The following is a 12,021-nucleotide window of genomic DNA, read 5'->3' as shown; positions in this document are numbered from 1 at the left end:
TTGCAACACTGGGCTCCAGACAGGCACAGCTCTTCAGGCTATTGTGTGGTAAATGTGAGGCTGCTGCACGCTGCAGCCCTTGGTCAAGGAACAAGTTTTGGAGAGAAAACATGCCGAGGTACACGGTGCATGTCCGAGGAGAATGGCTGGCAGTGCCATGCCTAAACTCCACAACCACCATTGAGTGGCTGGGAAAGGAAGCTGTGAGACGGTACATGAAAAACAAGCCTGACAATGGGGGATTTGCCTCGGTGGAAGAAGTAAAGTTTTACATTCGAAGGTGCAAGGGACTTGGCTTGCTGGATCTTGATGATACCGTGGGGGATGCTCTAGAGGACAATGAATTTGTTGAAGTTGGTAAGCAAAACCTTAAGCATTGCATTGCAGAGTGACTGTGTTGTCATCTGAGTCAGCAAACTGTGGTTTTATCTAGATTCATCTAAAATTACACCTGAGAGATTGTCTACAGTTTTTATGGGAAAATGCCCAATAATTTAAGAATATTTAATTTTTAGGAACAGAACTACACAGAAGTTAGAAGGTATAGGATTCTATATACATCTTCTGTATCTGCTGTCATATATAGTGTAAGCTGCTCTGCCTTTGCTTTTGGAATACCTTAAATAAATACATACTTCCTTGTTATTTTCCCAGAAGTGAACAAGTATGTTCAGGAATGATAACTGGAAATCAGAATTCTTACTGCTGTGAATTGTAATAAATAACAAATTAACTTACCTGAAGAATGCAATTTAATCCTGTATGTGCTTATTCTGCATATTTCTTCTAGTTATAGAAGGAGATATAATGTCTCCAGATTTCATACCATCTCAACCAGAAGGAGTTCATTTGTATCCTTTTTGAGTGCTTTGTGAAGGTTTACAATTACAGATTTGTAATTTTCCAGATTGCCTGTTTTTTTTAGAGTTCCTTCATTCTTAAAACACATTGCCAGCTGTAACTGAGTACTCACTACCTGTGAAATCCTGTCTGCCCTTTTTCCTTTACAAAACTTTCAGATACAGCAAATACAGAGAACCTGAACAGGTAAGAATAACCAATGATTTTACAACTTGGTAACAAATCCTGCTACTCACCAGAAAATGCTGAGTTCAGCCAGTGCAGCATTCACAAAAGCAGGGGCTATTAGATTGGCTGGGTCTAGAAAACTAAACTATAATGTACTTATGTTTTTGTTACCTGGGTTCCTGTCTTATGAATAAGCATGAAGAAGCTTCCTGTCATTGCTGAGTTTTGACTGTATTTTTTATTATTACTGATTGTAAAGCAACATTATATGTATCCATATCCCAAACTAAAATGTGGTTCTTTGGTGTAGTATATTTCTTTAGATGGCAACAGCTTAACAACAGAGGACTTGGTCAATTTAGGAAAGGGACTCTACAAGATAAAGGTAAAAATTCTGAACAAATGCAGCTAAAAATTATATGTTTATTTTTCTACAACTAAATAATGAGAAATAAGCTAATATTTAAACTACTTATGTTTTAGCTCACACCCGAAGCTGAAGCTAAAGTCAAACAATCACGAGAAGTGATTGAAAGGATCGTAAAGGAACAGACGGGTAAATAATTTTGCTTTTAACTATTAATTGTTTAGAAGACTTCATCAGGTTCCCTCCTTAACCAGCAGTGTACATTTCTTGCAGTTGTTTATGGCATCACCACGGGTTTTGGAAAGTTTGCCAGGACTGTCATCCCAAACAGTAACCTGAGGTATGTTGTGTGTGCAGCCTTCTCTGCCCTTTCTTTTCAGGAAAGGAAGAAGAGGGAGCAGTTCGACCCTGTAGTTGTATAGTTTGGGGTTAAATGAGAGAGCTGCTTCAGGACTTCCTTCTGTTTTGTGCAAAATAAAACCTGATTATACTTTTTTTGAGGTTTAACATATTTTTTTTTTTCTGTAGGGAGCTTCAAGTGAACTTGGTTCGTTCACATTCTGCAGGTAATGAGAGATTGCTTGGTGTTTCCCTTTTCTGCCCTTGTTGGTAGCAGGTAAGTAACCAAGAGGGTTCTGTTACTGTTTCAGGTGTGGGGAAACCTTTGACCCCAGAGAGATCTCGCATGCTGTTGGCACTGAGAATCAATGTCCTAGCCAAAGGATACAGTGGAATATCCCTAGAAACCCTCGAGCAAGTTATTAAAGCGTTTAATGGTAAAAAGATGTTTAAAGAAAATCTTCCTTTCCCTTTTGTTTTTCCTTTTAACTGTTTTGTTAAAAGGTGTAGCTCAATGGGTCAAGCTACAGATGCTGGTCTTTCAGTTTGGTAGTTGTGAGAGATCAGGGCTAGAGCTTGGCTGTAAAAGCTCACAACTGGAGACCATTGCTCTGTTGAAGGACATGGGGTATGAGCTTAACTGACTGGAAAGGCTGAGAGAAAGGAATGCAACAGGCAGAAATTTGGGAAATGAGCTTCTGAAAGGTCAGATAATTAGTTCAAGGCTAAGCTTGACTAAGAGCATGGCTCTGGGAAAGCTTTTTTACAAAGGCTCAAGTCTCTGTCCTCTCTCTTCTGTCTCTTCTGTCCTGTCGGGTGGTATTGTGTGTGTCACCATCTCTAGGAATACAGGGATTTAGGGAGGAGGGGGCTATTACCATACAGAGCACTGCATGTGTTGGTGTTTGTGAAGCAGACCCACTTAAGCACCACCTGGTTTTGGGAGCAGACCCCCTGAGACCTACAGAAGTGTTTGTACACAAGGGCTACAAGGCAGCCACACAGAAGCCCATGGCCAGTCAGCATCTTACATGGCCACAACTGCCGCAGCAGTTCCAGCTGGGTGGCCTTCCCTCCCTTGCCAGATGCTGTGGCAGAGAACCCAAAGCAGTGGCTGATGTTCATTAGCTGATGACCACTGATGGCCCCTCTGGTGGGGCCTGCCAGGCAAAGAGCACCTTCTGTCTAAAGTCAGTGTTAGGATCAACTTTCCTTCTCTTCTTTTCCTAAACTGTAGATTGGGAAGATTGTTCTGAGACCACAGACCACGTGTATGAGAGAAGAGCCATGTTCATTTATGTGAGCCCCAAAAACAGTCTTTGTGCTGCACTCTGTAACACCCTCCTCCTCCTCCTGCAGTGTGTGAAGGAGCTGCAATTCAGTGTTTAGCTCTGCAAAAGAGGAGGAACAGACAGGTTCCCTCCTTGCTTCTTCTGATATTTCCCAGGCTCCATTTCTTCATTTCCACGTTTCAGTGCCCAGAGGAGTAGGATGGGGAGAAGAGGGCTCAAAGATGGTTTCTAAGAATAGCCCAGTGTTTAGTAGAGTAAGAAATTAGGAGATAGCTGTGTCCACACCAGGTGGTCACCCTGTGATGGAGAGCTGAGACAAGAAGCATTGTAGCTGCCTTGCTGTAGGTGCAATCACCCTGGGCTGTGTCCCCCAGGCTGCAGCGAGAGTAGTCCTGTTGGTGACATTGTCCATGATTGCAGGATGTTACTGTGACCACACTTACAAGCTGGCTTCTCTGTTTTCCAAGAAGTGTATCAAGGGAAGGCTCTAAAATGAGTGATTTTTGTTTTCTTTCTAGCATCCTGCCTTCCTTATATCCCAGAGAAAGGGACAGTTGGAGCCAGCGGAGACTTGGCCCCTCTCTCTCATCTTGCTCTGGGATTAATTGGAGAGGGAAAGATGTGGTCCCCGAAGAGTGGCTGGGCTGATGCTAAATATGTAAGATTCGTGCAGCTGATTGGTTTTTTTTCTGCTTGCTGACTCATTTTTCAAATTGCATGTAGCTTTGAGAGAAAGAGAGCTTTTGCTCAGATTAATAACATGTAAAAGTCTTTGGATTTTCTATACTAGTTTGAATTAGGACTAGGTTGTCTTTAGCTACTCATCCTCTAATTTGAGGAAGGTGGGTCCATGAAGTATGTAATAACTGACCCACATGTCACTGGAGGAGACATAAATAAGCAGCATGTTATTGAGCCCTAAAGACATATCATGCCATAGTATTGCAATACAAGATAGCACAGTGACATCATTTATGAACTGGAGAAAGGGACAGGATATGATACCAACTCTGAAAGAATTATTACTGTATCTTCAGCTCCATGAACATCAACACTTTTCTAAAAAACCCAAGATCACCTCTCAAATGCAGAGAGTACCTGGAGATTTACTGGAGGCAAGATATTCACAGTAAAATTTCTACTGATTTTATAAGGGATTTAAGTAAATACATAGATTTGGATATTTTATTTTTGATAAACTAACTAGGGTTACAAGGAGCCTTTATATCATTCTCCTTCACAAGACGGAAGTGTTAAAATGGAATTAGGTTTTAATCAATGGTTATTCTGTCACTAACACATCAGCAGATTGATCTTGTGTTAAGTATCTCCAAGTCCAGCCCCTCCAAAGTCTTTCATGGTAGTTTGTTCTGCTACACCTATCACTCCTATCCATGAATATTTAAATACCAGACTTGTTCGTGAATTGATAGGTGTACATCACTATAGACTGGAGAAGGATTGAGGACTACACAGGGAGAGGAGTAGAGAGGAAGCAGACCAGTGTGTTCTGGACCTTCAAAATCAGAAGCTATAGCTGTACACTTCTGAGATGCATTACCTCTTCTGTTGGAAAGGGTGAGAGGATTAAATGAGAAATAGGTTATGCTGTTTCTCCATTTACTACAAGAGCAATTGCCCTCTAGAATAGACATGTATAGAATAAACTGGATAGGACTCCTCTTGCCACTAGAGATTTTCTATTGAAAGGATTAGGGGATCATTTAAAAAGGAATAATTTATGCCAAGCCAAAATGCTGTGAGGCAGGGTGTAGGCAGAATTGCCTTCCCAAGAGGTTTCCAGCCTTCTTTACTGTTGCCCTCTCCCATCATCTAGAACACAGTAGATGTTAATGGGCTGTGACAGTATCTTGCTTAAGTGCTCCTGCTACCTTCTTGTACTGGCAATAGGAAATAAGGTGCTAGTTTGGAAGCCCTTTATTTAGCCCAGCAGAAAAAAATATGTTATATGTTTGTGATATAAAGCTCTTTTTCTCCCATCACTTAAGAAATTTGTTAGTATTTCTGTTCATGGAAACATTTAAATTTTAGTGACTTAGTTACTGAAGAGTATTTTTCATTAATTACCTTGGCATTGAACTCCTTCACAGGTCCTGGAAGCCCATGGACTGAAACCAATTACCTTGAAACCTAAAGAGGTAATAAAGTATAATGATGTCAGCTGATGAAAACGAGCACAGTCAATCACTATTTGCTTTATATGTACAATAAAAGCATTAAATGAATTAATAATTTTAAAGCAAGCTTCAGAAGGATATTGATGAAGGGTTGTCAGGAGTGGGATTCACTCCTCCTAGTGTCACCCTGCTTGACCTGAAATGTCAGACCCAAGCTTGGTGTTCAGATTGGCTGTGTGGTCAGTGGAGAGAGACAGGCCCCTTCAGAAAGCACTTTATGCCATCCTGAAACAGCTGTCTAAGAGGGACCTTCAAGGTACCTATCTGCTCTTTGGCCATAACAGGAGGTCAGATGACTGACTTGAAGCAGGTGTCTGACTTACTTGGAACTACTGGTGCCCCAAGGGTGTCTGCAGTGACTTAGTGGGGTCATGAGCATTGACACTTTACATAGCAAAGATGCTCAGTCAAGCTGTGCATTTTATGATTTCAGGATGGTCCAAGAAGCTAGGCAAAGGTCTTTAACTTCTTCATGTGGGAAGGAGAATTGTCACAGATATGGGGAATTGTCACAGTGCGTGGAATGCTGCAATGACTTTGCTTAACACCTGCTCTCCCTTTGAAGGGTCTGGCCCTCATCAATGGGACACAAATGATCACCTCATTGGGCTGTGAGGCAGTTGAAAGAGCAGGGGCCATAGCAAGGCAAGCTGACATCATTGCTGCCCTTACACTCGAAGTCCTGAAGGGTACAACAAGGGCCTTTGACACTGGTGGGTACTGGGCCTTCCCTGTCTGTTTGCTGAACAAAAGCTTTGCAAAGCCTAACCATCTAACTGGTCTTACTAGATATCCATGCAGTGCGCCCACATCGAGGGCAGGCTGAAGTGGCCTTTCGATTCAGGTCCCTTCTAGATTCTGACCATCATCCATCAGAAATAGCAGGTGAACAATCTTAACCTTCACCCTCTCAGATTACCAGGACAAGCTGGGTCCTTCAACAGGACACAATGCTTTTGTGTAAGGAATATTTGGGTTTTGCCCCCCTTTTTTCTTCCAGAGAGCCATAGATTCTGTGACCGAGTTCAGGATGCGTACACAATGCGCTGCTGCCCTCAGGTAAAAACTGACTTTTATATCCTTCTATAATAATAGATAAATGATGGTGAAGTTTCCACCTCAGAAATACTGTCAGTTATGTGCTGTCTGACTCTGTCTGACTCTTATTTTGCTTCTTCTTCACTTCAGAATTGTAATAATGGAGGCATGTAATTTGTTGATTGCGAGCATGTACCCATCAGCAGCATCTAACAAAGCAGTGTTCAGATCTGGAAGAGGCCAGGGCTCAGAAGCAAAGTGCTAGTTTCCATGCTTGCAGATTTTGTAGGGACTTTCTTCTGCATTGGTGTTAAGAACATGAACTAGCTGTTTCCAAAAGCCAACAGAGTGTAGTATCTCAAACATGTTGGAAGAAGTCAATCGTATGTGTTTTAACAGGAACATAACTATTAAATCAGTGGAATTAATGGAAGTCAATTAATTAATAAGAGGTTTTCTGTGAGTCTTTGTAAGGCTACTTCTTCCCTCATAACACTTCTGCCACTGAATGAATATCTTCCATTTAGGTAAACCAACTCAAACAAGTAAAGAATGTCATATTCAGATTACTCTTTTGGCAAAACTGCCACAATAATAGTGAATATCATCTTTCAAATGTCTAGGATTGGCAGTGAAGCTCCTCATGTTCAATCCAAGACTGTCTTCCATGTGTGAAGGTCGAGTGGGATGATGGGAAAGAGGGTCCCTGCAACTCAGTCAGCATCCTGAAGGTGAACTAAGTGCAGATACTAAGCTCAGGCACAAATGTCTTTTGTTCTAGGTCCATGGAATTGTAAATGATACAATTGCTTTTGTGAAGGACATAATAACGACCGAAATCAACAGTGCCACGGACAACCCTGTATCTTTTCGATTACTTTAATACTTTGTAAAATCCTGCTTGGCCTTTTTTATTCTTTTCTTCAGTATAATTACTCTCACAGGAGGCAAAAAAGTCATAACTGGCTTTGGTCAATAACTGCCATTGTTTGCAACAGTAACCTCTCTTCCTTTCCTATGACTGCACGGGAGGATTTCTGTCAGCGCTGCAATGCAAGGCTGCATTTCTGTCACCACTGTAATGATGCTGTACATAGCATCATATCAATTGCTGATAAGCATTATGGCTTCTAATCTGTCCAAAATTGTAACTGTCATGGAGAGGATCTATCAAGGAACTGAAAATCTATGCTAGGATCTGAACAGATGGGTTTCTTTGCACCCCTCCCCACTCTCCATCAAAGACCTCCCTTTATGTAGCTTATTTGAAAAAAATACATATCAAAATTGTATGTACAAATTTGAAGAACTGAGATTGTGTCTTCATTTCCTGAAAAGTGGAAGTGTGGATGCAATATAAAGTGCTTGCACATAAAAGCCTATGAGCACAAATACTCCTTCAGTTAAGATATTCCAATTACCGCAGATATCTCTCATGTAAACTGTATTTCACTTGTGTGTGCCTCAACTTCTCCTTAAAGATGGTGTTTGCTGAAAGAGAAGAGACCATTTCTGGAGGAAATTTTCATGGGGAATATCCTGCAAAGGTAATTCAGCATTTGAAAAAAGGAAAAAAACTTTGTTTCTGTTTTGGTTTTTTTGCTTGCTTGTTTCTGTCATCTGGTTTAATGAGATCTTTTTTTGTAGGCTCTGGACTATTTGGCAATTGGTGTGCATGAACTCGCTGCAATCAGTGAAAGAAGAATTGAGAGGCTCTGCAACCCCTCACTGAGCGAACTGCCTGCATTTTTAGTCACTGAAGGAGGTCTGAACTCAGGCTTCATGATTGCACACTGCACAGCAGCTGCCCTGGGTGAGTGCTTGAGCAATTACCACAGGGAGAGCAAGCTAGAAAGACTGATTTCTTTCAAGACAGATGTAATCTAATAGTAGACACAAAGGTATCTGGCTCCTGTTTTCTGTCTCTTCTCCGCGTGTTTTTTGCTGTCTCGTAAAGCGTGACTTTTGAGTGCAGCTGCAATTATTTCAGCTCAGGCTTCCTTACTCTGCACTGACCCTTGGGTATGTTCAGTGCTCTGAGCGTGCAAACTCTTAAGTGGACTTTGGTGGGCAGGCTTGTCTCAAAGGTGGCCTGATGCCCTCAGTACTGGGTGTCTCCATTTGACAGCCTGGTCTGTACATCAGTATTAGACCCCACAGTCCTCAGCAGACCGGAGTTTGCAGGGCTGGCTGTTGGGGGAGCACACTGAAATTAGACATCAGTTCAGTGTTTCCTCTAGTACCCGTGACTAAGGCAACAAGAAACCTGATGGCTGCTGGGATACCACAGTTCATAGGTTCAGGGAAGCATGAGCCAATATAAAGATAAACATGCTATGAGAAGAGAGTAAATTTTAAGATACAAACAAACACAGGAACAGAGGATATCAGATAAACATGTAGATAAACATTCTGCAGAAAAACAAGTGAATTAACTAAATCAATATGCTAAAGGAACCCTGCCTAGAGGCTGGTTTGGCAAGTGGGCCTGGAAGAGAAGCTGAAATGCTCATTCCCCCTCGTTTAAGGGCTGGAAGCTTTACCTTTTGGCTGGGGAGCGTTTAGGATGGCTCCAGGCCTCAGCTGGTTACACAGCATCAGGTTTCACTGCACACTTCTGCAATCTGGTGTGACAGATTCTGGGGTGTTTGTGATTTCTGCTGTGGGAAATGAAAATTATAGCCCTGCCTCTGCTGACACTAGGAGTCCATGGGTCAAAATCATCTCATCCTGATCAAAATAGCCAGGATTTTATCTGAATTGAAGTTTGAGTGCCTTTTATTTTTTTTAACCTATTTTTTAATCATTAATATTTTTTTAATCACTCTGCCATTTTCTGGGTTGTTTGTGTATCAGCTAATGTTTTTCACTCCCAGGGTTAATATTAAGATAAAGCTGCAAAAAATTTGCAGACATTTTGCAGCACCACTGGATGTGTCTGTCTGACCCTGTTCCAGCAGCTCTGTGCCTGCCAGACCGAGCTGTTTGCAATGGCCACATGCAGCCTCTCTGGGACCTGCTGTCACCTGCCTGAATGTGCCAGCTGGGCTCTGGTCCTAGACTGTGTCACTCCAGCCTGTTTGCAATTGGTGTCACCACCTCTCTGTCGCTCTTGTAGCTTTTCTGAAGCCACTAATTTGGCAGGGGCATTACACGGCATCCTGCTGGGCTTCAGAAAGAAAAGGCCCAGTGCAGCCAGAGTGCTGTGAATTCAGACCTCAATTTTTCTCTTATAAAGAGCAATTCTCAACCTCAAATTGTCATTGAATGGTGCCTAAGGCCTTTGCTGCAGCCAAATTGCCATTGCTTTTGGGTGCAGCATGAGAATTTACTCCAGAGCTTGCACCTGGCTCTCAAAGCTGGAGTGGTGTCATGCTCACGGACATGGGCAGCCTTGTAGCAAGAAGAGAGTGGGAGAAGATTTGTATCACACTCCTGCATTTTTGTACAGGAAGTTCTGAAAGTGCCTCAGCTGCAATGAGCAGACCAGATGCTGATCTCTAGCTGTGCTCTTGAAAACAGGGGAGGGGCGATATTCGTGACCAAAACCAGAGGGAGCCAATGCCCTTTACAGAGAGTTGCCCTAGAGCAACAGGCAGCACCAGGCTTGTGTTTCAGTTATGCTGTCTGCTCTTCTTCTTCAGTTTCCTTCAGGCCTTTTAGCCACAGCAACTCAAGCCTGGAGATGGGGGAGTGAAGAGTGAGCAGTCGTTCCATATTTGATTAATATTTGTGTCTAAAGACTGATGTTGGTTAGTTTTCAGAGGCAATGGTAGATTTTCAAGGTGGTTATTACAAATTACTCAGTCCAGGTAAAATACTGATGCATCCTCAAAAGAGAAGCAATAGTTGGACCCAAGGTGGTAGATAGGCTCTTATCTCCACGTTGTCCATTGCTTCGGCTGTCTCATGCCCATTCCACCCAACATTCATTGTGCTGGATTTTTGCAGTTTCTGAAAACAAAGCCTTGTGCCACCCCTCTTCTGTGGATTCTCTCTCAACCAGTGCTGCTACAGAGGATCACGTGTCCATGGGAGGATGGGCTGCAAGAAAAGCTTTGAGAGTTATTGAACACGTGGAACAAGGTAAAATTAAAATCCTGATTTCCAGACAGACCTTGACTCACGAAAATGAGAAGCTAATACAAATAATGATCAGGTGTGAGGTAAGCAGATACAATGCAAACATCTCCAGACAGAAGACTCTCTTCCAAAGCAGTCATTTTACCAGTGTTTTCATGTGGGCTCTTGCAAGCTTCATAGGGAGAACTTTCATTTTTAGCTCAGGCCCCTCTTTTTTCAGTGCTAAAGAAGTTTTCTGATTTATGATGGACATTAATTTGAGTATTCAAGTTAACCTGGAAAAGATTCTTAGGGATTTAAGACTCTGGTGACCAGGATTTCCTGGTACACTTGAAAGGTCTGTACAACAGAGCACCCAAAATCTGCTTGCTGAAATGCTTGATACTGCCCCCAGCATCATCCATGAAATGGTCCTGCCACTGGGCTGGCTCTCTGGGGCATGTGGATCCACTGGTTTTTCACATTGCCTGAAACCATATCATATTAGTGAGAACAAAGGCCAGGGATAGCTTTACATAGGAAACCTCGCCTTGAGCTGTACCTGCCAAACATCCCTTTCGCTGTTCTGTTTCCTAGTTCTGGCTATCGAGCTGCTCGCTGCCTGCCAGGGCATTGAATTCCTACGCCCTCTGAGAACAACAACCCCATTGGAGAAGGTCTACGACCTTGTGCGCTCCGTGGTGAGGTAAGATCAGATAAACACCTTCCTCAGAGGTTGCCTGCCTGGAGAGCAGCTGCTGGCAGTGGTGGTTAATGTTTCCCCAATGTCTTGTTACAGGCCCTGGATAAAGGATCGCTTCATGGCCCCAGACATTGAAGCAGCTCACAGGCTGCTCGTGGACCAGAAGGTAAGTGCTGGCTTTTGGCTTGTGCCATAGGATTGTCTAGAACCCTTTTTCTTTGTCCATGCCAGCTGCTGTTCTTGCTGCTCTACCCTCTTCATGGTCAAGTGGTTTTGTAGCAAGTGCAGTGATTCTCTCCCAGCTATTGCACACAGAGCATTAGCCTGGTAACAAGACAAGACAAAGTATTTTTCACCTTGTCCCCTTGGAGCTGTATCTTTTCCCATCCCTTGTCAACTCCATCCATGTGCTCTTCCCTAAACCTCACTCTATCTGCCTCTCTGGTTCTGCTCATCCCATATAGCATATCTACATAGCTTTGCCACCTCTATCCCAATAACTTTTCTATAAGGTTTCCTGAACTCGTGTTGATGTCTTAGCTGACCTTTTGTCTTGCCTCTGACTCTGCTGTTTCACATCCTTGTTTCACAGGTGTGGGAAGTGGCTAAACCTTACATTGAAAAGTACAGGAGGGAACACATCCCTGAATCAAGACCCATTTCACCTACAGCTTTCTCCCTAGGATCACTGAGAATGAGTGCAGATGATAGTCATGACCACAGGCATCAGAATGAACTTTAAGAGTTGCAATCCTCTGGAAGAGAGCAGATCCTTTCCAGAACCTTACCTGAGCATGGCTGTTCTACTCAAACTCAATGTGGTTTCTCCAGGTGACCCAGAGGACCTGTCTGTCTAGCTCAGGAGCAAATAGATAGTAAAGAAAAATCTCACTGCTTTCCTCACATGTGAAAGACAACTTTGTCATGATAGTGTGGTTTTGACTGAATTTCATGAACTTCTGAACACAAATCATTCAGACTCCTGCTGAAACC

The 12,021-nt window shown here is 42.8% G+C and overlaps 1 protein-coding gene across 1 annotated transcript; it reads left to right on the top strand.

The window, feature by feature from the left end:
- HAL (histidine ammonia-lyase) lies at positions 1–12,019 on the top strand. The gene is made up of 20 exons (XM_069000440.1): positions 1–357; positions 791–851; positions 1,020–1,047; positions 1,340–1,414; positions 1,513–1,585; positions 1,670–1,736; positions 1,925–1,962; positions 2,047–2,172; positions 3,546–3,685; positions 5,139–5,186; positions 5,791–5,938; positions 6,015–6,110; positions 6,226–6,284; positions 7,045–7,125; positions 7,745–7,810; positions 7,911–8,076; positions 10,215–10,349; positions 10,923–11,031; positions 11,125–11,194; positions 11,621–12,019. The coding sequence occupies exons 1-20, from the start codon at positions 111–113 to the stop codon at positions 11,768–11,770; spliced, it is 1,983 nt and encodes a 660-aa protein (XP_068856541.1). The 5' UTR covers positions 1–110; the 3' UTR covers positions 11,771–12,019.
- Positions 12,020–12,021: the final 2 nt, after the last annotated feature.

The sequence above is a fragment of the Aphelocoma coerulescens genome, chromosome 1A (genome assembly GCF_041296385.1).
Source record: "Aphelocoma coerulescens isolate FSJ_1873_10779 chromosome 1A, UR_Acoe_1.0, whole genome shotgun sequence".
NCBI lineage: Eukaryota > Metazoa > Chordata > Aves > Passeriformes > Corvidae > Aphelocoma > Aphelocoma coerulescens.
The sequence above is the reverse complement of the archived record's forward strand: the minus strand, read 5'-3'. Positions and strand labels throughout refer to the sequence as shown.

Excerpts from the sequence above, each read along its gene's own strand:
- HAL (XM_069000440.1), top strand. The coding sequence starts at position 111 with ATGCCGAGGTACACGGTGCATGTCCGAGGAGAATGGCTGGCAGTGCCA. Across the intron at positions 8,077-10,214 it reads CTGCACAGCAGCTGCCCTGG|TTTCTGAAAACAAAGCCTTG; the intron begins GTGAGTGCTTGA and ends GGATTTTTGCAG. Across the intron at positions 11,195-11,620 it reads GGCTGCTCGTGGACCAGAAG|GTGTGGGAAGTGGCTAAACC; the intron begins GTAAGTGCTGGC and ends CTTGTTTCACAG.